Source organism: Pleurodeles waltl, chromosome 8 (assembly GCF_031143425.1).
Source record: "Pleurodeles waltl isolate 20211129_DDA chromosome 8, aPleWal1.hap1.20221129, whole genome shotgun sequence".
NCBI classification, from domain to species: domain Eukaryota; kingdom Metazoa; phylum Chordata; class Amphibia; order Caudata; family Salamandridae; genus Pleurodeles; species Pleurodeles waltl.
In genome coordinates this window covers 1,453,014,360-1,453,038,650 of record NC_090447.1, presented here as the reverse complement: position 1 = coordinate 1,453,038,650, position 24,291 = coordinate 1,453,014,360, and the positions used below count along the sequence as shown (strand labels likewise).

At 40.5% G+C, this 24,291-nt stretch overlaps 1 protein-coding gene across 3 annotated transcripts in view; it reads left to right on the top strand.

The window, feature by feature from the left end:
- Nucleotides 1–10,710, top strand: part of GTPBP8 (GTP binding protein 8) — a 74,433-nt gene extending 63,723 nt beyond the window's left edge. For 2 of the 3 annotated variants that reach the window (XM_069202633.1, XM_069202632.1), the window contains exons 6-7: nucleotides 2,685–2,803; nucleotides 10,334–10,561. In XM_069202633.1, the coding sequence (XP_069058734.1) occupies nucleotides 2,685–2,803; nucleotides 10,334–10,418 (204 nt within the window). In that variant the 3' untranslated portion in view covers nucleotides 10,419–10,561. Of the gene's footprint in view, nucleotides 1–2,684; nucleotides 2,804–10,333 lie in introns of all 3 variants that reach the window. The other variant, XM_069202631.1, reaches the window with a different exon arrangement.
- The last annotated feature ends 13,581 nt before the right edge of the window (nucleotides 10,711–24,291 follow it).

The window sequence follows — 24,291 nt, the reverse complement described above, 5'->3', positions numbered from 1 at the left end:
TTGAAAAGTAGACAACCAGGGGATCCAAAGTGGTGTACTTTGTGTGAATCCCATGATGCTTTCCTACCCATAATGGCCTACAAACCTCCAACTTTGCCTGAAGTCACGCTTTTCCCCTACATTTCTGTGAGGAAAACTTCTGGAATAGGAGTCCCTATTCAAGGGCTCCTATTGTCCTTGTTTTGATCTGTTCCTGTCGTGGCACTAGACGCAGCCAGGCAAGTGGGGCAGCATTTGTATCGACACAGGTGGGGCAACGCTGGGTGGTAGGAATTTTGTGGATTCCTGTGGGTACCAGAAGTTTCCATCACATGAATGTAAGGAAAAAGTGAGATTTGAGGCAAAGTTTGAGGTTTGCAGGGCTTTGTATGTTTTTACAAAAAAAAAAAAAACACCTCATGGGATCCACACAAGTCCCACCACCCTGGATTTCCCTAGGTGTTTTCAAATATGTACATATTGGCTTGGCTAGATTTCCGTAGGTGCCGGCAGAGCTGGGGTCCAAAGTCTAGAGATACCCATATTGGGGGTGGGGGGGGGGGGGGGAGAGATGAGGGCCAGTTTTCGGTGGAGCATTGCACTGCGCCCACGCGGTGTTTTGGGCAGTTTTGTGTCACGGGCACTAGTCCTACCCACACAAGTGAGGTACCATTTATATTGTGAGACTTGGGGGAATGCTGGGTGGAAGGAAGTTTATGGCTCCTTGCAGATTCCATAACTTCCCATCACAGAAATGTGAGGAAAATGATTTAAAAACAAAAAAAAAATAAAGTTTGAGGTTTGGAAGGAATTCAGAGTTAAAAAAAAAGAAAACGTGGTGAGACCCATGCAAGTCAGTACCCCCTAGATATGCTGAGGTGTCTAGTTTAAAAAAATGTATAGGCTGGGTAAGATGCTGTAGGTGCCAGCTGAGCTAGGGTCCAAAATCTACAGCTACCCACATTGGGGGGAAAAAAGGGTTTGTTATTGGTGAAAAAAATGTGATGCGTCCATGTTGCGTTTTTGGACGTTTCCTGTCGCACTCACTAGACCTACATACACAAGTGAGGTGCCATTTTTATCGGAAGTCTTGTGGAAGCATAGAATATTTGAAAATTTGTTATTACGTATTGGATTTTGCTGCATTTGTGACTTTCAAATATAAGCCAGTGTATAAGAAAGAATACATTTCTTTTTAAATACCCTCCTGATCATATGCTAGTACAATTATCCACAGATTCAGAGATGCAGCAATAACCACTGCTCCTAAACTCCATATCTTGTGCCCATTTCAGAAATACATAAGTTTCCTTGATACCCATTGCTTCACTCTGCCTATTTTTCTATAAGAATTGGTCTGTACTCCATGAAATACCATTGTATGGTGCAGCTCAGTTGTTGTTTCTGGGTGTCTTGGGTTCTTGGAGAACCTATAAATGGTATATATCCCCGCAAACACAAGGGTCTTGCAGACATAATGGTATACTGCTTTTGTAAATCGGCCACTGTGACAAAAACGTACAGATGAAAATGTTGTCACAACTGCCCTTTTCCCTACTCATTTTCAATAATATAACAGCTACTTACCTTAAAAAAACCTTGAGGGATTCACACTTATGACTCCCTGCTGAATCAGAAATTTTCTCTACTTTTTTAGAAATGTTATACCTTTTCTGGATCACCCCTGAGTTTCACAGTTGCTTACACCACAAACTGGAAGTAGGTTGAGAGCACAAAAAAGAGGGAAAATATGCTACCTCTTGGAAAAATGGCAAAGTTGCGGTACAAAATTTGTTTTTTTGATTCATTTCTGCATATTCCTGAAAGCTGGGAAGATGGTAACTTACTGTAAACCGACACTGATCTGGAACACGTTTTCTCTATTTTTCTAAAAAAAAAAAAAAAAAATAATAATAATCAACTTTGCTATATTTTGCCTACTTTCTCGGTCCCCTCCAGGAGAATCCACAAACCCTGGTTACCTTTAGAGGCCCCAGCATGTTGGAAAAAAGGATGTACATTCTTCATGGATACCTTATCTTTAAAAATGCATGGAGCCCTAAGGGTGAACTATCCCAAATAGCCAAAAAAGGGTTCAGTACTTGCCGGTGGGAGGGAAGGTCCAGCAGCTAAGGGGTTAATTCAGAAGATTTTCGGTGAACAGTTGCTAAATATTTTCTAATAAAGTTGAGTCATACCACCATCGAAAGAGAACAATGGCTGCAATTAATAGAAATTACACAAAGTGAAGCATTTAAGACATAACAGAAATGTTAGATTTTAAATATTTTCATTAATATGCCACTAGAACATAGTGAAGAGGTTACTGTGGGGAGAGCCTGTAGTCAAAACATTTATTTAGTAGTAGGATACATAGTGAGTTTGAACATTACTTTCAGTTTAATCAGAGTCCGTAGGAATATTTTATGAGCTGTGAACATGTTGGCTGGAGACCAGATCTTGATCCGGTTATACAGGGGTGTGCAATAAGAAATGTCAGCTAGCAAGAGGACAGCATCTGACCCAGGCCCACCAATTTAATGTTTAAATTAGTTATTACGGCCTCACAAAATGATTTTAAATGTTGATTGCAATGTGTGAAAGATGGGCCTCGTTCTTTGTTACCAAATCCTTAAACAGATCACCCTGTTTTGCTGTTGGGTTTATGTTTTTTTTATCCTTTTCTTATTTTATTGGTGCTATAGCTTGTGATGACAAAAATTGACAAGTCTGCCCGGGGTGAGTTGCTGAGGCAGTTTCTGCAGACACAAGAAATGGTTGAGAAACAGACGCAGGGATGCTTTCCCCAGATCTTTCTAGTCAGGTAATGTATGCAGTTATCTGTCCCTTTTATTCAAAGATCCAGACAAAATTAGAATTCAATGTATAGAAAATCACAAACATAGTACAAGTCAGTACAAAATTCACATGGAAGAAAGATTAGCATAAGCTATCGAGAGTATAACTTAGAGAGAATAATTTGAGTGCCAGAAGAGAGAGGAAACAAAATGTTGATGTGAGTTGTCGGTCTATGAAGTAATGCATTGCTTAATGTACAAGAGGCCTTTCAGTAAGCAATCCATAAAAAAGCGCAGAATAGAGGACAAAAGAGTACAGCATTGGGGCACTTGCCAAACTTCACAAGCCTTTAGTTCATAGCAAGGGTTGATCTAATCCACAACACTGACGCAACCTTCAATTGTATTGGGAACACCACTTCATGTGCTTCGCTTTGTTTATTGGGTTGAATTTGCTTATTTGTGATTGTTTTGATGAGTTTAAATAGAAATGGAAATTATATTTTACATAAATAAGCCCCACGTGTGGGGCCTTTCTTTGCATCCCTCGTTGAGGGAGAGGGTAAAGTAGTAGCTATACTTGAACGAAGCCCTAAGGTTTATTGCCACTTGCATATCTCCATTTTAATGTATGTATTGTTTAGCTTTGCAAGCCTGCTGCTTAACAAGCATACAGTCAATAATTAGAGCTTTCATAATGACCTAGTAGAAACAGAGAGAGTTTCTTTCTGAAAGGCTTCAGAATAGTGTTATTAACTGGTGCAGCGTATATTATCATGTGATAATTATCTGCTACCCAAGATAAGGGACCTGACCTGAAGGTGTAGCCCACCGATTGTCCAATATGATCTGAGAAACTTTGGTAATACGTTCTGTCACACCCGCTCCCACCCTCATGACTACACAAAGAATACAAATCCTGACCAATCTTTACCTCTACATTCTCACTCTTCACAAACATCTACCACAAGCACAGCAGCATTCAATCACCTGTCTCTCATCCATTGCACAGTATAGAGCCTTAAATTATGATCCACATGCTCCTACACCACCCCCAACCCATACTCCTTCCACACTAAAACAGACGCAAACAAAATAAACAACATGCCACTCTTTGTAATTTCGCATCCCCTTGTCTATTACACAATAAGGCTACTCTACAAAAAGCACTAAACTCATCATGTAACTCTCGTCCACCACCAACACACACAGACACAGCAAAATGTCTCCTAAGCCTGCTCGAAGAGGAACACTATATTGAAAAATAGGACTATTGTGACCAACACACAGTTATCACAACTAACAACACACCTGCTACAAGCTCAAAATATACTGCTCACCCTTCTCCAAAACAAACCACTGCAAACACACATTTTCTAAACTGCCTGCTCATAAATGCTTGATCACTCTAAAAAAAAAAGAAAGCATCACACCTACGACCTGCTCACAGACGCACAACCTGACTTACTATTCATAACGGAATCATGGTTGGGAGATGACATGGCCCCAGAATTGCATGAAACTGTTCTCAGGCTATCAAAACCATCACACAAAACTGTATAGTTAAGAGAGGAGGTGGACTAGCGATAATATTCAAACAAGCAATAAATCTCAGTAAAACAGACAACATTTCCATGTAAGGTTCTGAGGTCCACCTCACAAAATGCAACCATACTCCAACTTCCTCCTGTAACTTTCTTCTCCTTTACAGACCTCCTCCTAACAACTCAACATTCCCAGACACTTTTCTAGATAGTCTCGAACCTCATAATACTATACTCAAACCTATCCATTCTTTGGGACCTAAACATTTGGTTGGCAAGCCCAATATGCCTCATCCAAAAGCTATGACCACAGGCCTAGTCGCATTGAACCTACATCAGATTGTACACAATCCCACACGCATCGCTGGACACATCCTAGATGTCATTGTTGCAAAGCCATAACTAGTTATCGTTCATAGCATCATGTCAATAACATGGTCAGACCACCAACTGATAACTTTAAAACACCACAAAACACACCCCATAACAACTTACATACATGCATCTTTCGACCATGGAGCAAACTCAATTTTAAAGACTTAGAAACACAACTAACAGCCAAAACAGATCTAGATACAATTAATTCTGTTCCAAAACTTTGAGTGGCTACAGGGAGCTTTCCATATTCTAATACTATCCAGAAAAACCAAACAGGACAAAAGAAAATCAACACCTTGAAGAACTTAAAAAGATAAAGCAATAAATCAGAAGGTTGCAATGGACCTGGCTCAAAACAGACAACTTTCAAGACAAACTTCAGCTATACAAACATAACTGAATATACAAATCATGAACCAAAAAATCTAAAAAAGGGTACTACTTGGACAGAATTCTAAATGCTAAATCTGCAACCAAAGAATTTTATAAAATTCTCAATAAATTTAAAAAACCTAAATCCATGGAAGGAAGTCACCCCACTACTCAGGATTTCACAAACAAACTAACAACTCATTACACAACCACGGCAGATACATTGGACTCATATTTAAAACAGAAGAAAAACATCAGCACCAACCATTTTCCTAAAATCCCTTCCAAGAATAAACCAACCCAGCCTCTGCACTCCTTCAAACAAATATCACAAGGTGAATTTATGAATTTGGTCAAAGCAAGCAGGCCTTCCGATTGCCCTTCTGACCCTTGTCCACCACACCTCTTCAAGAAAAATCTTTTATCCACTTCTGCTGCCACACCTGTAAGAAGAATCATCATCATCAACAACTATTTAACTACAGGAACTTTTCCTAAAGACCTAAAAAAGCATACATACGTCTGTTATTAAAGAACACAAACCTAGACCCACAGGATCCCAACAACTATAGACCAATCACGAATGGACCTTTCCTTGGCAAACTGATAGAAAGAGCAGCATTCGCCCATATGTCACAATTCATTGAAAACAATTCCATACTTTCAGACTACCAAACTGGATTCTGCCCAGGAAGAGGCACTGAATCAGTACTCATAGCAATCTGGTATGACCTCTCAGCTGCCTTTGATTCTGGTGACCATGACACCCTAATTTTAAGACTCCAGGAAGCCTGCATAGAAGGGTTCTCGACTGGATTACATCTTACCTTCGAAACAGAACTAATATTATCTATTTTCCACCTTCTCATCCAAACCATACCTTACTAAAGCAGGAGTCCCCCAAGCATCGATCATCTCACCTTTGCTTTTGAACATCTACATGATGTAATTACCAGAATTGATCAATGATTTTCAACTGACATGCTACAACTATGCAGATGACACACAGATATTACTTAATTGGAATGCCTCAAAGACATTTAAAACTCACATATCTTCAGTTGCCTTAGAGCCGTTGATCAGTGGATGACTTAGAGCCCTCTCAAACTAAATGCTTCCAAAACGGAAACACTCATGTGGTGACCCACTGGGCGCCTGACGATCACGGACCCCTCTTTCCCCCCTCCCCCCCCCCACCCCCAAATTATCCAAGGGAGTAAAAAACCTTGGAATTACCATGGACTCCAAGTTAACAATGAATGCCCAAGTGGACAAATTAGCACAATCAAGCTTTATCACCTTGAAGACTCTGCAACATATCTTCCCACACCTCTGGTTTCCGCACAAGGTACAGGCTACTACCTCTTGTACTATCAAAACTGGATTATGCCAATAGCCTCTACTATGGATCATCCCTATTAAGAAAAAACTACAAGGTACTCAGAACTCCACTGCCAGGCTACTATTACATGTAAAGCCACAAGCCCACATCTCCCCTGCCTTGAGAGCACTACACTGGTTACCCATTGTCAGAAGATCCACCTTCAAGCTGCTTTGTATCACCCACAAAACTATACATTGAACAGGAACACTTTTTATGAGAAACAAAATAACCAAATATATTCCGCTCAAGACTGGCACCCCGCCTTAGAACACCATCATACAAGAAAAAGACAATAGGTGGTACATCTTTCTCCATCCAAGCAGCCAAACTATGGAATTCTTTACCCCCAAAATATAAGATCCACAGATGAATATCTTGCTTTAAGAAGACTACTCAAGAGTTGTCTCGTTCCTTCATAACCACCCTATCCAAACAGCAGTGGACTGCATATGCCTGTGTTGATAAATATTTATAATCTGATTATGTGTATATTCTAGACATGTATAGTTCTTGGGAAAATTTGTATTGTTACTATGTCATAATAATAAATAATACACATACTATTAGTCTGTTTTAACAAATGCATATTTACTCCTGTTTTTTTATATATATATGTGCGTGTGTGTGTATACATACACATATATATATATATATATATGTGTATATTATTCTGTGCTTAACATGTTCATAATTATTGCATAGCTCCAAGATAAGTTGTTATATTAGATACTTATCACACCCTGCTTTCATTTTTATATCACACTGATCAAATGTTTTATCATACGCATTTCGCTATTCAAAAAGTGAGGAAAGAAATGTTAGAAAAGTACACTTATTAATAAACTTCAAATATTACAAATCTTGAAAGTGAGTTTCTACAATACTACTTTTCTTCTCATATTATTATACCCACTGTTATATTACTTGCACATATTCCTGTACTATGTCTTTACATATCTATTTATTACTCTAGCCCTATTGTACTAGAGGAAAAATTGAATAAAAATACAATTTTAAATTAAATAGTTAAAAATATATATCTTAATAAATAAAAAATAAAATGTTTAAATTGATATATTGAAAACGAGACCCAGCACTCATCCGTATGTTAGTATCAAAATTGTCTTGAACATTTTGTCTCTCTTACTTCTACACAGTAGTATATCAGGACAACCAAGAGGGAGTTGTAAGAGACACAAAATGTTCAAAGGATACATTGTTTTGGTTAGGGCCATGGAGTTGGAAAAGGTATAGTGGGGTAGACGAGCTACAAAATGATTTGTCAATGGAAACGCTCAGAGGCACTGTTCTTCAAATCGGAATCCTCAGACCTGGCCTTTAGATGCAAAGACCGAAGATGTCCGTGACCGAAGCGAAAGGAAATCTGCATCCTTATAGAAATAAAAGAGCTGTGTGTTCTAAGCAGACTTATTGCTAGGAATCCGCCCCTTTTTTGTATTACTGCAGAATTCTGTGCTATGAGAATATTTGGGACAAAATATCACAGACCAAACTATTGAGAATCCCTGAAGAAGTCCATTAGGACGAAATGCATTGGCTATGGATTGATTATCTTCAATACGAACGAATAAAAGAATAATAATTTTAAGAAGAATTGACTGTGGAATTACGTGTGCTGGGTCTCGTTTTCAACCAGAATTCTGGTCATCTGAGGCCTAGGGGGTTGGTCCTCAAGACCCGCGCACCATCCAGCGGTAACCTATTCCTAAGCAAAATGCAGGAATGTAATGTTTTTACAATTTTTCAAACTGCTACCCGAGGTTTCCTCTGCCTCCACCCCCTAGTCACTACCTCACTAAAATCTGGGATGTCTTTCATTAGTCCCCCTTAGCTATCAGACATTACAGTTCCTACTCTTTTTGGTTAGTTCTTCCTCTTTTTCTCCCAGGGATACACCTCACCCTACCCTCAACTTCTTTTCCACTGTGCACCCTTTACCCCCGCTCTTTTCTCTATCACAACAAGAGAGAAAGAGGAAAATAACTCACCACCATATGTCCTCCACTCCCACAATAATATTCACAAAAGGTATGGTGGTGCACATGGGCACTAAATCACAACTACTAGATCTGCAAACGGTCCGTGGAAGATTCAAATAGATGACCAGAGGGACTGCTACTAGTGACTACTACCTAAACAAATATGTGACTATAAAAGACCCCCAACACCCTCCATTGAGACCAGTGGATCCATTGTTTCCTGATGTTTGGGGAAGCTTTCCCACCCCTTCTTACTTTGAACGCAGACTGAATCAGGATTTTGACATTAGGGAGATCCTGTTAACCCTGATGAAAGCCTGAGATTATTTTTAGGCTGTTAAAAGGGCCAAAACATGTTGGTTAAAAGAATGACGGAGACATAATACCTCATCTCATCCACAATTGCTTAATCCTGCCCGGTGTACCCTTTAACAGAGAGATATCTTTAGGGTTTACACCAAGGAAGATGTATTACTTGATCTTGATCCCCCAGTTATTCAGAACAAAAGGTTTTGTAAGATATCCCTCATTTGGAGGTTGAGACCACCTCAGTGATGGTATCTGATCAGGGTGGGATGGAATTGTCTATAATGAAGCATGCCACAAGAAAATGGTTGAGGCTTTTCTATCCCTATCTTTTGGATGCTCTCCCAAATTAAATTGAATTGATCTAGTGCCCATGTTAACCACCACACAATTTGTGGATATCATTTCTGCTTTTACTATCTCCTCCATCCAGTGATCAATATTGTTCCATTTTGGGAGGTGGTCATTATATAAAAATAAAAAAAGCAAAAACTACCCTACTCAGGCACTGTTTTCACGTTAACTCTTCATGTTATTAAAATCCTTTATTTTAGGAACTGTTGTACATTTTAACCTAAGGAAAAAAAGAAGTTAAACTCGAACCTCTACCTGTACTTGATTCTTTGTCATATTCAATATTGGTCAATATGAGATTTCATTAAGACTGGCCATATTCACTTCTGATTCCTCAATCTTTGGCCGCTAGTATATAGGTATATCATTATATAAGTATGTAGTAACTGAATTTCCGCAAAAAGAGGGTGAAGAGCAATTAGCTGAAACTATGTGGTGTGCTGGTGATGTCACTAATACATTTTGCAACACAATAGACTTAGTTTCATTACATATGTTACAACACTATGTAAGTTTATTTTTTCTTATGGAAGTCCATCAAGCCCTTGCAAAAGTGTATTCAATTGTTGCAGATCTCTATAGTTTGTATAGGATCCACTAGATACCCACACAACAGTGATGGTATAGTCCTGTTTGAGCCACAATTGTGTGATAATTTCTATTGCCTTTTGGGATAGAATTGATAATTCACCTGATTTCCAGTGATCATTGCTATTATTAGAAATGGTTATATGTAGATTACACCTAACTTCAAACTCCAATCAGAATCAACAAAATGAAATCCACAAAAAAATACCTCTTTTTAAAGCTGTAATTTACAGCCCCATGATGCCAGAAGTCACTCACAGAACGCCTCCTACGACATCACATAAACTGCTGTGCACACAACTATCCCATCTGCCAAATATTACACAAGAACATATTTGTGATGTTGTTCCACAACTTTGTACATTGGAGTGGCCCAACCTCTACAGTAATGGTGCCATGTAAAACTCCTCTGAATAATGAACACTTAACGGACTTTAAACTTAGTGGGCCAATATATAAACACTGACTCTGTATGTGATGAGTGGGATATCATTTTGACATAGATATGGGGATTGTGTAGGTGGTCATGGTCGAACACTCTCTCGGGCCTCTTCGACTTTTAACTTTACAGATAAACAAATGTAAAATTTGTGGAACAAGTACTTATGTTTTCGATGTTGTTTTTTTCAGTTCCCTACAGTTTCATGGAATCCATCTGCTTCGATGTTTTATTGCCCATATTACTGGAAATCTTCCCTTGACAAACACCAGCTGACAGTGTATTACAGGACTCTGCAAACAAGCGAGCTCTGACAGGGGAGGTCTGAACTCATGGTCCATGATGTGCCTGACAATGGGTTTCCTTGTATAGCAGGGTCACATTTTCTTCGAACTACACCAAGCACCACAGAGTCATGGCTAACAAAGCATTTAGCAGGCCTAGTTTGAATGCTAAAAAGAAACCATCTGTATGACTTCTATCCTCTGGGTTGCTTCTGCTTGTGTTGTTCCATTTTGAACTGTGTACTGTGGCTGGAGAACTTTGTATTAAAATGCTAATCACTGAACTTTTTTCGAGACTGATGTAGTGTTGACTTTCTTTAAACTTCAGTCAGTAGAACTTTTAGTGTGGAATCAAATGTTGATAGTAATCGAAGCACAATGCACAAAATCCAATACCTGATGTGTGGTCGAGTTAAGTCATGGGGAAGCCATAGTGTACAGTTTGATAATGGTCATGTTCTGAAATAGCAAATATTTAGGGAGAATGCTTGGATGTGGGTATGTAGCGGAAAGGTCCATCTTCTCCATCACAATATTTTGATGCAGATGCAATATGCTGGAAAGCTGTCTGGGATTGACTATCACTTTGTAAGGTAAGGTGGATTTATAGAGCACTGCTTGTCACCCCGGAGAATGTCCAAATGCTTTCTTACTTACCCTCAACTACAGTGAGGTTTAAGTTACTAAGTGGATCAAAAACCGAATTGGATGAGAGGCTGTCACATTCCATCTTTAACATCTGATTTGCGTTTTGATGTTGTTTGTGAATAGAGTGTCAGTTTTGTTCACTTATGCAATGAATAAACCACTGAATGAATGCTTAAATGCACATTGTATTACATAGATGTTGATTGGCCAACATTGTGGATTTACCATATTCACATTTGAATACCAATTGATGTGATTTTCCTTGGTTTTAAGTTTACAGATGTAAGAATTTGGAGTGAAATGAATTGAGACCCTCTGCTTATCACCCAGGAGGGTGTCGAAGTGCTTTCTTACTTACCCTCAAGTAAAGTGAGGTTCTGAGGTATCAGCCCGACACTCCTCAACATTTACATGGCCCCGCTCACTAAAATCATCGGACAGCATGGTCTAAACCTAGTCTCCTTTGCTGACGATACCCAATGGATCCTCTCCCTGACCGACGACCCGGCAACTGCCAAGAGAAATTTCCACAATGGAATGAGAGCAGTCACCGCCTGGATGGAATCCAGCAGCCTGAAACTCAACTTGGACAAGATGGAGATACTCGGCTGCACCCCCTCTGCCTGGAACAACTCCTGGTGGCCTACTGCCCTGGGAAACGCACCGCTGACCACGCACGCAATAAACATTATCCTGGACTCTTTTCTGTCCATGACCCGTCAAGTCAATGCCGTCTCGTCGTCATGCTTCCACACCCTTCGACTCCTTCAAGTGGATCCCCACGGAGAAAAGGAGGACAGTCACCCACGCACTTGTCAGTAGCAAACTGGACTACAGCAACACACTCTATGACGGCATCACAAAAAAACTGCAATCACAACTACAAAGAATTCAGAATGCAGCAGCCACGCTCATCCTGGACATCCCCTCACACAGCCACATATCCTCCCACCTCATAGAACTACACTAGCTCCCGGTCAACAATTGCATCACTTACAAGCTTTTGAAACACACCTAAAAAGGCACTACACAACATAGGACTGGTCTACCTCGACCACTGCCTTACCTTTTACGCACCCAACAGACAACTCTGTTCTTCCCAGCTTGCCCGTGCAGCTATTCCCAGAATCCGAAAAAGCACAGCCGGGTGGGGGGGGGGGGGGGGGGGGGGAAGATCCTTCTCCTACCTCGCAGCCCGGGCATGGAACATGCTACCACTCAAACTCAGACCGCATTACTGAAGCAGTTCAGGAAAGACCTCAAGACCTGGCTATTCGAGTGAGCAGCACACCTGCAACAGCACATTGAGACCCTACGGGTGATAAGCCGTGCTATAGAAGTATTGATTGTTTTAATCAATTGTTGTAAATGGATCAAAAACTGAATTGGATGAGAGGCTTTTACATTCCATCGTTAACATCTGATTTGCATTTTCATGTTACTTGTGCATAGATTATTAGTTTCGTTCACTTATGCAAAGAACGGGCCAGTAAATGAATCCCTGAATATACATTTTATTAAGTAGTTGTTGACTGGCCAGCATTGTGACTTTACCATATTCAAATGTAATTGCCAATTGATGGGAATTTACTTTGTTGTAAATTTACAGATGTTAGAAATTGGAGTGAAATGAGTTGAGACTTACTGTAATTGTAGATTTCAGCAGAGACTGCACAAAAAATCTGCAGTGGTGGCTGCTAGACCATGACTGGGTCAGCAGCAGACCCCCTCTCCCTACTGCACCACAGCTGACAGTGGTGACAGATGCGTCACTCCTAGGTTGGCCTGCCACCTGCGGGAGGTGGAAAACAAAGGCTCTGGCAGAGTTTCAGCTCCTCTTCAACCTTTTGGAGCTGATGGCCATCTGCTTGGCATTGAAAGCCTGCAATCTAACCATCAAGGGGAAGTTGGTACAAGTGCTTAGTGACAACAGCACCACCTTGTGGTATTGCAACAAAACAGGGTATGGTGAAGTCACAGACGCTCTGCCACAGGACCCTGCGCTTTTGGAAATGGCTTGACCATCAGGGTATTTTCCTGGTGGTGAACCACCTGGCAGGCTCCTTCTATGCCAGGGTGGACAAACTCAGCTGTCAAAGCCTTACACGAATGTGGAGAAACTTGAGTTAATCTATTTTTCACCACTAAGGACTACACCATGTCCGCAGTTCTGCGCTTTGGAGTTTTCCGGGTGTCTCTCATTTGGAGACCTGTTTCTTCTAGTGTGAGACTCAGGATGCATGCCTTTCTGCCTATACCCATCTGCCCTGAGTTCTGAAGAAGATTGACTGACCAGGCCCAAGTCATTCTAGTGGCCCCAGAGTATAATATCCAGAGCTCCCTGCCTTGAGCATCTGTTCTCTGATCAGGCTACCCTTCTGGGAGGACCTGCTGTTGCAGCAATGGGGCAGGATTTTGAACCTAGGCCTCCACCTGCATGCTTGGAGATTGAGTGGCAACAGCTGCCCACCTTCACCTTTTCTCTGGAGGTAGTTCTCATCTTCGTAGCCAGGCGTACCTTGACAAAAACTGTACACGCCTGTTTGGACAAATATATGAACTTGTGTGGCAGACAGGCCCTCTCAAGGCATAGTTATCTGACATTTTATTGTTTGTTTCGTACCTTGCCTGGCAAGTCTTTGCTTATGGCACAATTAAGGATTATTTTCAGCATTTGCCAGATCATTCTTCATTATTTCAATCACCAGGTGTGATGCATTTTTAGAGGCCTACAGCATCTTTCACCCCTCTTCCTTTGTCATGCAACAGTGAAACCTTCACTTAGGCCTTGCATATTTGATGTGTACTCCCTTTAAGCTGTCCCTTGTGACTTCTTTTACTCAATACTGAGTTTCTCATTGCCATAATGCAGGTGTGTAAATGTGCTTCAAACTCTGTGTCAGTGTATCATACACCACATCCCGACAAACTGGAGCTGTGGACACAAGCATTCTTCTTGCCATAAGTTGTGACTCCGTTCCTTGTCAGGCAAACCATCACCTTGCTGGCGTTATATGCTCCACCTCACCAATCTAAGAGGAAGGAGAGACTTCATCGATTGGACCCTAAAATGGCACTGAGCATTTACATCAGTTGCACCAGAGAACCCTCAGTGGACAATCAGTTCCTTGTGAGGTTCGCTGGAGCAAAAAAAAATTTTTTTAAAAAAGGTAAGGCCATGCAGAAGAGGACCATCTCTCCCTGGATCATGCTCTGCATTAGGACCTTCTTCACATTTTGCTAAAAAGCAGCCGCTGGAAGGACTGCACGCTCATTCACAAGGGACAATGCTGCTACTCCTGTGTTGGCACACGGTCTGGAGAGCTAGGTTCGCAGAGAATGGCACTTTGTCCACTTGGTCCTAAAGGACATTTTGGTTTGAGTCTATTCATAGACCTACCTCCAGTTAGGTACTTCTTTAGTATCTGTTCAAAAAGTAACTTGTTCAACAGGCCTTCAAGTGGAGTCACTTTGTTAGTTAAAATATTCTTGTTTTTTTTTATAAATTAGTGGAATTTTTGATGTGTTGTGTTCTTGATTGTTTTTTTGTGACTGTTTTGGTGATGCTAAATGCTTTACATCTGTTCTTAAGTCAAGCCTGTCTGCTCTGTGCTATAGTTAGCAGGGGGTTCATATTAGATTTAAATTACTGAAACCCTTACTGGACCTAACAAAAACAGTCTGTGACTGGTTCAACATACTCACAGCTGGTAATAATCATTCCATGCAGGAGTGGTCAGAAAAAAATGCATATAACATTGTGAGTCACAAAGAGGAACACATGCTCCTTTACCACCTGCCAATCTGAGCCCTGCCAGATCCCTTGCATCGCGGGTTAGAATAACTCATTTTATTGCCTAGCCCTGCATTGAAATTTTATGTCACGCTTTACAATATCTCCTCTCTGCGCAGCTTGCAGTGTTTTGTGCATTGCTCCTCCAGGAGGTCAGTATAAACAGCATGAGGTCTGCAGCAGTTTCCAGGTGACCCCTGCAGTTTGAAGAGAGAGACAGGCCTAAGAAAGAGAAGTGACTGTGTTTGCATCCAATTACACAAGATTGGAATGATGTAGTCCTTGCATTATTATGACATGGGTCCGTTATTACTTGTGATGGACTACCATCCACCCCTGCTAATAATATTATACCCTAATGTAACTATAACTCGCATCCTCACCATGCACTGCTAATTAGCCCACATAGTAAATCACTCATTACATTTTCTATGACATAACTGAAATTATCACTGCAACATTTGACATGAAATTATTGATAAGAAATCTGGGGATGGAGAGGGTGTGAGCTATAGTTACTTTAGGGCATGAGTTATAGTTACCAGAGCTAAATATAACTGGTGGATTTCAGTGGTTTTGTGAGTTTCTAATGTTACATTATCACTAAAATTCTCACCTGACTATACCATTACTTTAACCTTTGTTTTTTGTTTTTTTCAGCAAAAATATATATATAATAAAATTATATATAAAAAAAAAACCAATATATACATATAATGGGTGGGGGTAAGGAATAGTAAGACTTTTTTAGGATTTAGCGGAAGGTAAAGCATATATAAGGATTAGGGACATGTAGAGGTAAAAGGGTTCAGGGATTGGGTAGAAAAGTTTTTGTTAGGGTTTTGGTGAGGGTAAATAATAGTGTTTTTTAGGGTCCAGGGGATGGTAGAAGAAGTAAGGGTGATTTAGATTTGGATAGAGGTAGGAATTGTTTAGGATTAAGAGGTTAGAGGGAGGTAAGATGTTTATAGAGTAAAGTCAGAAAAATTTGAAGGGAGGTAGAGCTAAAAAGGTGGGAAGGATTTTAGGATACCTCTACAAAATATATAAATATGTGTGAATACAAATGTATAATTATCAGTATTAACCACAAAAATGTGTGCTAAAGACTCACAATGTAGTACAATGTATTGTTTTGCATTTGTGGTAAATGCATGTTAACGTCATACATCCCATTGGTAATAGTTGCTCATGTAGATAAAATATGTTTTACATAACCACTGATAAATGTAGGTAAGGCTCCTTACTTGCACCTCAGTCTCATGCTCCTTTGTGTCTCACACTTGAGTGCTACAATAATGTGTGTATGTTGTTAGTTCCAAACTGGGAGACCGAATACATAGCCAGGGCAGAAGACAGCACAGGCTGGCCTCCACCTGTGGTGTACACCCTATAAATGGCTTGTCTAACACAACACTACACTGAAAATATGGTTGTGTGACTGAAAGTTCCACCCTTTTGCCCCATTGTAATTCTTTGCGGCTGATGTACCAGAAATACCCCCTCTAACAGCTTTTCCAATTTGTGGAAACACCATCTTCCCTAGCTCACCACCAAACCCTACAAAAAAGAGGCTCATATCCTTTGCTTTTAAGAGGAGAGTCTTAGACTCATTCCTAACTTAGGGAAGACTAATGGGATAATTGTGACCTGCGTAGAGATGATTCTTATTTTGGGCTTATATTTTAAGAAGGATTGCCTCAGGTTTTTTTTCTCTTGCTTTTGTCTTGTCTTTGTACTCTCTCCAGGATGTTCAATTTCATGAGTCAAGTGAGGTGAGCATAAATTAAACAGGCGAGCCGTGATTGAAGTCACCTAGACACTGAAACAGTATTTAAAATAAAAAAATTAAAAATGATAAAGCATTGGCAAAGCCAGTTGGCCTGCCATTGGCTAGCAATCTTTTAACTTTGGCAATGCTTGCTTTGTCATAGTTTTTGTAGAATTTTATTTTTGGAGGAACTGCTTGCTGCCCACTCCAAAAGTATGAAAACAAATGTTGGCTAAAGGCAAAAATATCCCACACTCACATTTGTAGGGGGTTTATGCCCCCCCCCTCCAATATGGGTAAGCCTAGGGGGCCCGGGGGGGGGGGGGGGGGGGGCTCTGTTACACTGCTGACCAGGTCAACTGATGAAGAACATTAACAACATTTTGATACCTAAAGTGAAGAAATGCAACTAAGTTATGAGACAGATAAGAAGAAACTGAAGTCTCTTGTTTCTGTGTTCAAATATTTAGTCTCATATTGATGTTCTATTTTCCCTAACATTTTCACAAATGCAGAAATGTCAAAATCACTTTAAATACTCTTTATAATTGTTGTTGAAACATGAATTAATCATTTGATATCACAAAGTTAATCCAGTTGACAGCTGTGTTGTACCATATTTTGGAATGTTTCCCTTTGGTATAGAAACTCCAGCCCTTCTATAGCAGAAACACAAATGGTACTGATAAGAGTTCTGTACTTTGCAGACAAGGAACAAGTTGTGAGTGGACTTCAGTGTATGGAGTCTCCCTAGTATTTTTTTTTTTATTTTTTTTAAAAGTCTGGGGTTATCCAAGACCTTTTGATTTTAGTTAAATTATACACAAATATACTTACAGGGACTTTGAATCAGCCTTCCTCCTCCACTGGTCTGTTAATGTGTCTCCCATTTCATCCCACCACCTGCAGTGGTCATTCAGACAGAGCACATCCCTACTTCCTGATAAAAAGAACTGGAGAATCTAAGCAACTTTTGCAAAAGTGGTTTGGAAGCTCGATTGTTCCTCTTAATCAGGCAGTCACACTCTGCTGCTGACTGCCATCCAGCCTGCACCGGTCAGCATGGAGCGTATTGGCCTCCATTACCATTTAAAGCGCCTCTCATTTGTTCAGTCAGTGCTGCCAATGTTCGTCCACGTATGGGAAGTGTCTCCAGTCTATGCAGGGGCCACACATTATCATCTTGAAAATGTAGGTCATCACAGCAGGACAGTCCGCTTTCTTTGTTGTTATGGAGACTATTTCTGTTATACGCGAGTCATTGTGGAGCAAATCAGAAGCTCAGAGAATTTTCACCTTCTCATGAAGTCAGCACTCATGCTCATCGGTAAGGTAATCACATTTTTCTTTTCGTGGTTGGTCCCCCTGCAAGCACACCCCTGGTCATTATGTTTTATTTATATAGTAGCTATCAGCATGTGAATTTATTTATTACCACAGTGACAGTCATCTCACACGCATGTGCCTTTTTTATTTCACGTCAATAGGATGATCAGAGCATTCTATGTTGTACTGGTGACCCCTATTTCTTACAGCAAAGTGCATGTCTGCGGTGTAGCGCTAATCTTTTTCTTTCACCTGCATCATTGTTTTGCTTTTCACTAATGACTGAGCTGAGATACTCGTACACTGACAAAAAATATTTGGAATTCACTTCTTAGTCCAAAGAAGACATTTATTATTTCACGAAAACAAGACAGAATGCACAGTTTACAATGTGGAAAATCACTGGCAGCCTTTACCATGGCAGTGTCTAATGCTACGATGAAGTCAGTTGGCAGAATGAATCTAAGGCTAAACTGAATCTAAAATGGAGTTTGTAACTGATGTTCATTGGGACAGCTAAGCCAGGTGCAAAGTGGTGCAACATGAAGTCAGTGGTCCAAACACACTTCACTACATTCTGCCCTTTGACCAATGACTTTGTGTAAACTACAGATTGAAAATCAACTTCTCCCACATTATTTTTTTCTCTTTTAAAAATAAAAACATTACAAGAAAATCAGGTATGCATTGTACACAGCAATATAATGAAATGATAAAAGCAATCACTATAAAGCAATGGAAGTGGATTAACGTATTGATCTTATAAACAGTTAAACCAGACACACCTACAATGAAAAGACTGAAGCTTGTATTCTGATTGGGATAATAACTGATTGAATAGTGTCTCTAGCAAAGCAAGTTGGTATAGAATTAGTTGGAAACATCATGAGTCCTAATCATGTAATGGTATACGGTCCACCTGTAATGTTTGCGGGAATATAAATAAAAGTGAGGTTCCCATACGAGAATAGTCAGCCAACTGGCAACTTTGCTTAATGAGTCTTGCAGCAGTCATCAGGAGAATAAGCCAGGGGTTAGATCCAGTGGAAATGTAATCAAACAGGTTGACACAACATCCATGGCACTCTTCATTGTTCCCATGCAGAACTTTGATCTGTGAAGCACAATTAGCACTAAATGGAACCATAGGTTTTGTACTTTAAAAGCAGCAGGAGCGTTGCACAATGGTTGATCAATCAGGTTCAAGTTGGGGTGCTGTCCCTCCCCCGACACCACACGCAAACACCTGAAGGGAAACCACACAGCACACTCATGGTCAGTGACAAGTGTTAGTAAGGTCTGTAAAAGAAACAAGTATGATTTTTTTGTAAATAACTTTTGTTATCTGAAATGTGCTCCCATTTTTCCTTTCCTTGTTTTATAATCAGCAGGACGTTATTGGGGCCCTTGGCTATAACAACTTAGCACTGGGGTTTTTATCAGCTAAACCACAAATTCCCTTTCCTTGCACTGTCAGAAGGGCTGGGGCAGTCTCCTTCCACACCAATCCTCCATACACGGAACTTATGACAAGTTGGGCAATTCTGTCTCCAATCTGTTTGAATACAGCAGCTTTTCCACTATTTAACAGAATAGCTTTGATTTCTATCTGTCCTGGTAACTTTACTCTCCCCAATTGACATTTGACTGTTTGTGGGACAGATCTCTGCTGTGTGCGCTGACAAATAGGACATTACAAAATCACCGTTTTTATCAAATCTAGGGGAATGTGCATCCCTCTAAACACTGCCCACCTGTAAGTGGCTTTTTCTCCCAGGTGTCCACATTTCTGGTGTGCCCATTTAGCCATCCCCCACCAAATCTTGGGTTGCCACTTCTGCCTCTGAAAGTTTGGCTTTGTCGTCTGAGAGGGAATTGAACCAGCGTTCTAGTGAGTCAATGGGACAATGAGCATCTATACAGTGCACTGTGACTTTACTCTGTTCTAACATTTCCCAAATTTCCTGCCACAACTCTTTGCCCCACACCTCCTTCGAGTGAATGAACCAGTTATGGGCATGCCATGTGGGAAGCCAAATGGCTAACCCATTGGCAGTGGACCAAGAATCAGCATAAATATGACAAGCCCCAAGCAGCTCCTGCTTTACAGTTTGAGACACAGAGTACAACTCTGCATATTGGCTCTGCACTTTTTCCTTCTGCTGTGGTCAACAACTTTTCATGAACTGGAATGTATGACACTGCTTTCCAATGTCTTTTGGTACCCACGTATTTGGATGAACCATTAGTGAACCATACATGTTTCCTATCCTCAGGGGACAAGAATTCAAATGGCACACCCCATTTCACTGGTGGCTCTTACCTGTGGTACCTACTGCACCCTCTCCTCATCCTGTACAAGGGCTTGTGACTCCTGTTTATGTAGGACTGCAGTGCCTGCCGGTCCTACTCGAGCCCTGTCTTGTATGTACTATTTCCAGCATATGGTACTAGCCTCTTGTGCACGTCCTATACAGTAAGATTTAGGTGAACTCATCACCCACTGCATGATTGCTATTTCAGGTCTCAGAATTACATTATGACCTAGTGTTATTTGCTCAGTATCCACTAGAGCCCAATAACGGGCCAAAAGCTGTTTTTCAAAAGGAGTATAGCGCTCCCAGAGTCAGGTAGTTTTCTTGTCCAAAATCCTAGGGACACCCTCGTCCTCCCTTGTTTTTGCTACTTACTCCAATTTGCATATTGTCCCTGAACAGTTACATGTAACTCAATGTCTCCCTCTTGCACTGGCCACAAGTCTAAAGCTTGTTGAATTATTTCATTTGCCAAATCAAAAGCATATCGCTGCTCTTCACCCCATTCAAACTCATGTTTTTTTCTGGTTACTTTGTACCAAAGGGTTAAGATTTTACTCAGATGAAGGTCATGCTGTTTCCAAAAATCAAACAATCCCTTGAAACTCTGTCTCTTGCTTAGTGTGAGGAGTAGCAAACTCCAAAATGTTTTGTTTTACCTGTAACAACATCTCACTATGTTCTGTATTCCACTGAATTCCTATAAACTGCACATTTTGTGAATTAATTGGACACATCGTACTCTGCAAAAGTTCTGTGAATATATCGGTAACATCCTGAACTTATTGCTGGGTATAATCTTTTAAAGAATGCACTTCAACTCCTGCCAAAAACTGTGGGCTACTCTGTATTTTTCGTCAAAATATTGGCTGCATACAAACTACGTTCTGCTCATGCAGCCCACACTGGCCCCCACCTTTTTTAACCTCCTTATTACTGGAATGTGAAAAGTCAGATTTGCCTGTAAGAGCCTGGTAGATTTCAGCTTTATCTTGTAATAATTTATTTTGGTCAAGTTGTTCTTTCAGTTCCTTATTTTCATATTCTAACTGTTTACACCTATCATGCATTTTTCTGTAAGCAGACAAAAGTATCCACACCCTCCTGTCAAGAACAAAAGGAATATCATTCCGTTAAAAAAACACCTTTTCTAAACATGTAAAAACATTCAATAATTTTGTTTTATCCAAGCACCCATCCCAAAATTTAGAAAGTCCTGATAAACAAGAAGACACATTTGCCAAGACATCATAAGGCATTTTAATTTCACATGCATTTTCAAACATGGTTTGCAGTGCTTCCTTTAACTCTGAATAAAAACATATTTACACTTTTAAATCGTGCACTCTCAACCTCCAACCTCTTTTAGACTGCCCAATCTACACCAAAATGTTTTGTTTTTCACTAATGACCGAGCCGAGATACTCATACACTGACTACAAATCTCTGGAATGCACTTCTTAGTACAAAGACGACATGTATTATTTGACTACGCAAGTTTCCTAAAAGGAGATTAGCATGTTAACAGCACACGTTTAAAAATAGTCACAACAATTAAATGAAAACATGCCAAAATGATTCTCCGCTGCAATATACACAAATATATGTATCTATATTATAATGCAAAGCGAATAGTTAATAAAAAATGCATTACCGTAGGGCCTGCCAGGTGCTTCATGTTTCTCCTGCCAGCAAGCTGATGACCCCGTTCGACTGTGAGAAAGATCTCTGCCCTCACTGGAAATCTATATCAGGCATTCAACGTCTGAGTCCTGATTGAGGCCTCCGACTCTTCCACTGCCGATCAGGGTCATCTTTTATATTTTAAAGAACCAGAGAAGGAGCTTTCTGGAAAACCGCTCCCATTGAGAAGTATTAAAAAATGATGGCTAGTTTAGGAATGCTTTGAAAATAACACGTTGGGGTTTGGCCACAATTCCAAGATGTCAAGTCAAAGCAAGGCCGTTCCCTGCCGTCTGAGTACATCCTTATCAACCAAAGCCCTTGGTGAGAAAAAGCACAAAAACATGACAGAATGCAGTTTACAATGTGGAAAATCACTGGCAGCCTTTAACATGGCAGTGTCTAATGCTACGATGAAGTCAATAAGCAGAATGAATCTAAGGCTAAACTGAATACAAAATGGAGTTTGTAACTGGTGATCACTGGACAGCTAAGCCAGGTGCAAAGTGGTGCAACACGAAGTCACTGGTCAAAACACACATTTCACTACAATCATATCGATAGTGCTTTAGAGTTCAGCATTCTCCATGCCCGGACATCATTAATGTACCTGTCACCAGGAGACCCTGACTGAATAGCAGTCTGCAATACTGATATAACTTATACACACAGTCTCGCTCTACCAACACTGTTCTAGCATCCTTGCATGCTACCAGAACCATTCTCTCACCCCTCACAGACAAGTAGCTGCACATGTCTGGGCATACCCTAGCCCCTTAAGGCGAACATAGCAACACAACAAGATGATGAACAGAGTGCTGAAACTTTTCAAACACTCACCCTCAATATTTGATTTGTTCCGCATTCCATCCATCATCTGTTCTTTTTGCATTTGTTGCCCTAAGACGTGGGTCTTGTGCTCGCTATGCCACCAGATTCAAGCAAGCCTGGCTGATGAGGGGTGAAACCAGTCCTAGGATGCTTGTCACTGGTTCAGGGAGGAACTGGCTAGGCAGTTCAGGCTTGACTGTTCCCATGGGGAGCTGGGTCAATACTGACTTGCACATGGCTGGGTCCAAACTGGAATGGCCTGGCGAGCAAAAATATTATTTAAAAAAAATAAAAAGACTGATAGATTAAATGCAGATCTGTGCCTCGGGGAGATGGTTTAATTTGTTCTGCATTCTGTGACTCGCAGCCTTATTCAAGTTAGCAGCAACATTCTACCAGCACATGTCCTTGATAGTCTGTTTAAGGTTTGCAGTTGCTTCGCAGCCCGTGTGATCACCCCACAATGCTATGCGCAACGCATTTCATGCAACTTGACCTACAAGACCCCAAGGTGTCACCATTATTGATTTCACCAGGACAAGAATCTGTGCCAATTATTCCTCAGTCAAACGGATTGTGCAGGAACTGCACATTATTATATATTTTGCCAGAGGATGAGCCCTTGGGTCGAGTCTAATAGTGTATTTCGTTGAACACTGCATTTACACTATATAAAATAATTGCCATGTGCTGTGAGCCCTATAGACGTGTGCACACATTTTCCTTAACACTTCTTCAGTCATTTTTTACCAGCTCCTGGAGAACCAGTTATAAAAATGTCCGCAGTAGAAGGCATCATTTCTAAATTATATCTGTACTATTAAAGGGGATGTAGTGGACGAATAATCCCCAAGCAGGAAGAACATAATTCTTCTATACACCTTAAATTCAGAAGGACTAAGGGCATATGAGCAAATGGAAAAGAAAATATGCATTCAACTTTAATTGATGCATCTGCTAAGCCCATTGATCATGTTAAGAACAATGGCTTTCAAAGACATCAATCTGCTCAGGAGTCAATAGATGATCATGTTGGAGTCCTTCAGAAACTTGCCAGTTTGGTGATCTTAATGATGATCTTATTAGGAATCTGATAGTTATGCATACCAATGATCCCAGTGTGCATAAAAGATTGTGGTACAAAGGCAAAACAACCCTAAACGAGGCCACTGCTACAGTGAAGAAGGTAAAACTCTCAAAATTATGCCAAGGAAGAAGCAAACTACCTCTCCTGTCAAGTACATCGCAGATGAATCAGACTCCTCTTCTGAACAAGAGGAGGATGTACATTGGGTGCTTAGCATTCACTCAGATGTGACTTTTTATTTTGGGGGGGAGGGGGTGTGTCTGTCTGTCTTTCTCTCTCTCTCTCTCTGAGGGGTGCCTGAGTATAATGGCCGATTCCGGCTCTCCCTACACTATTATTAATCATTCCATCCGAGATGAGAAATTTCAGTACCCTCAGGCATTCACCCCAAGAGCTGCGGTGACAAACTCA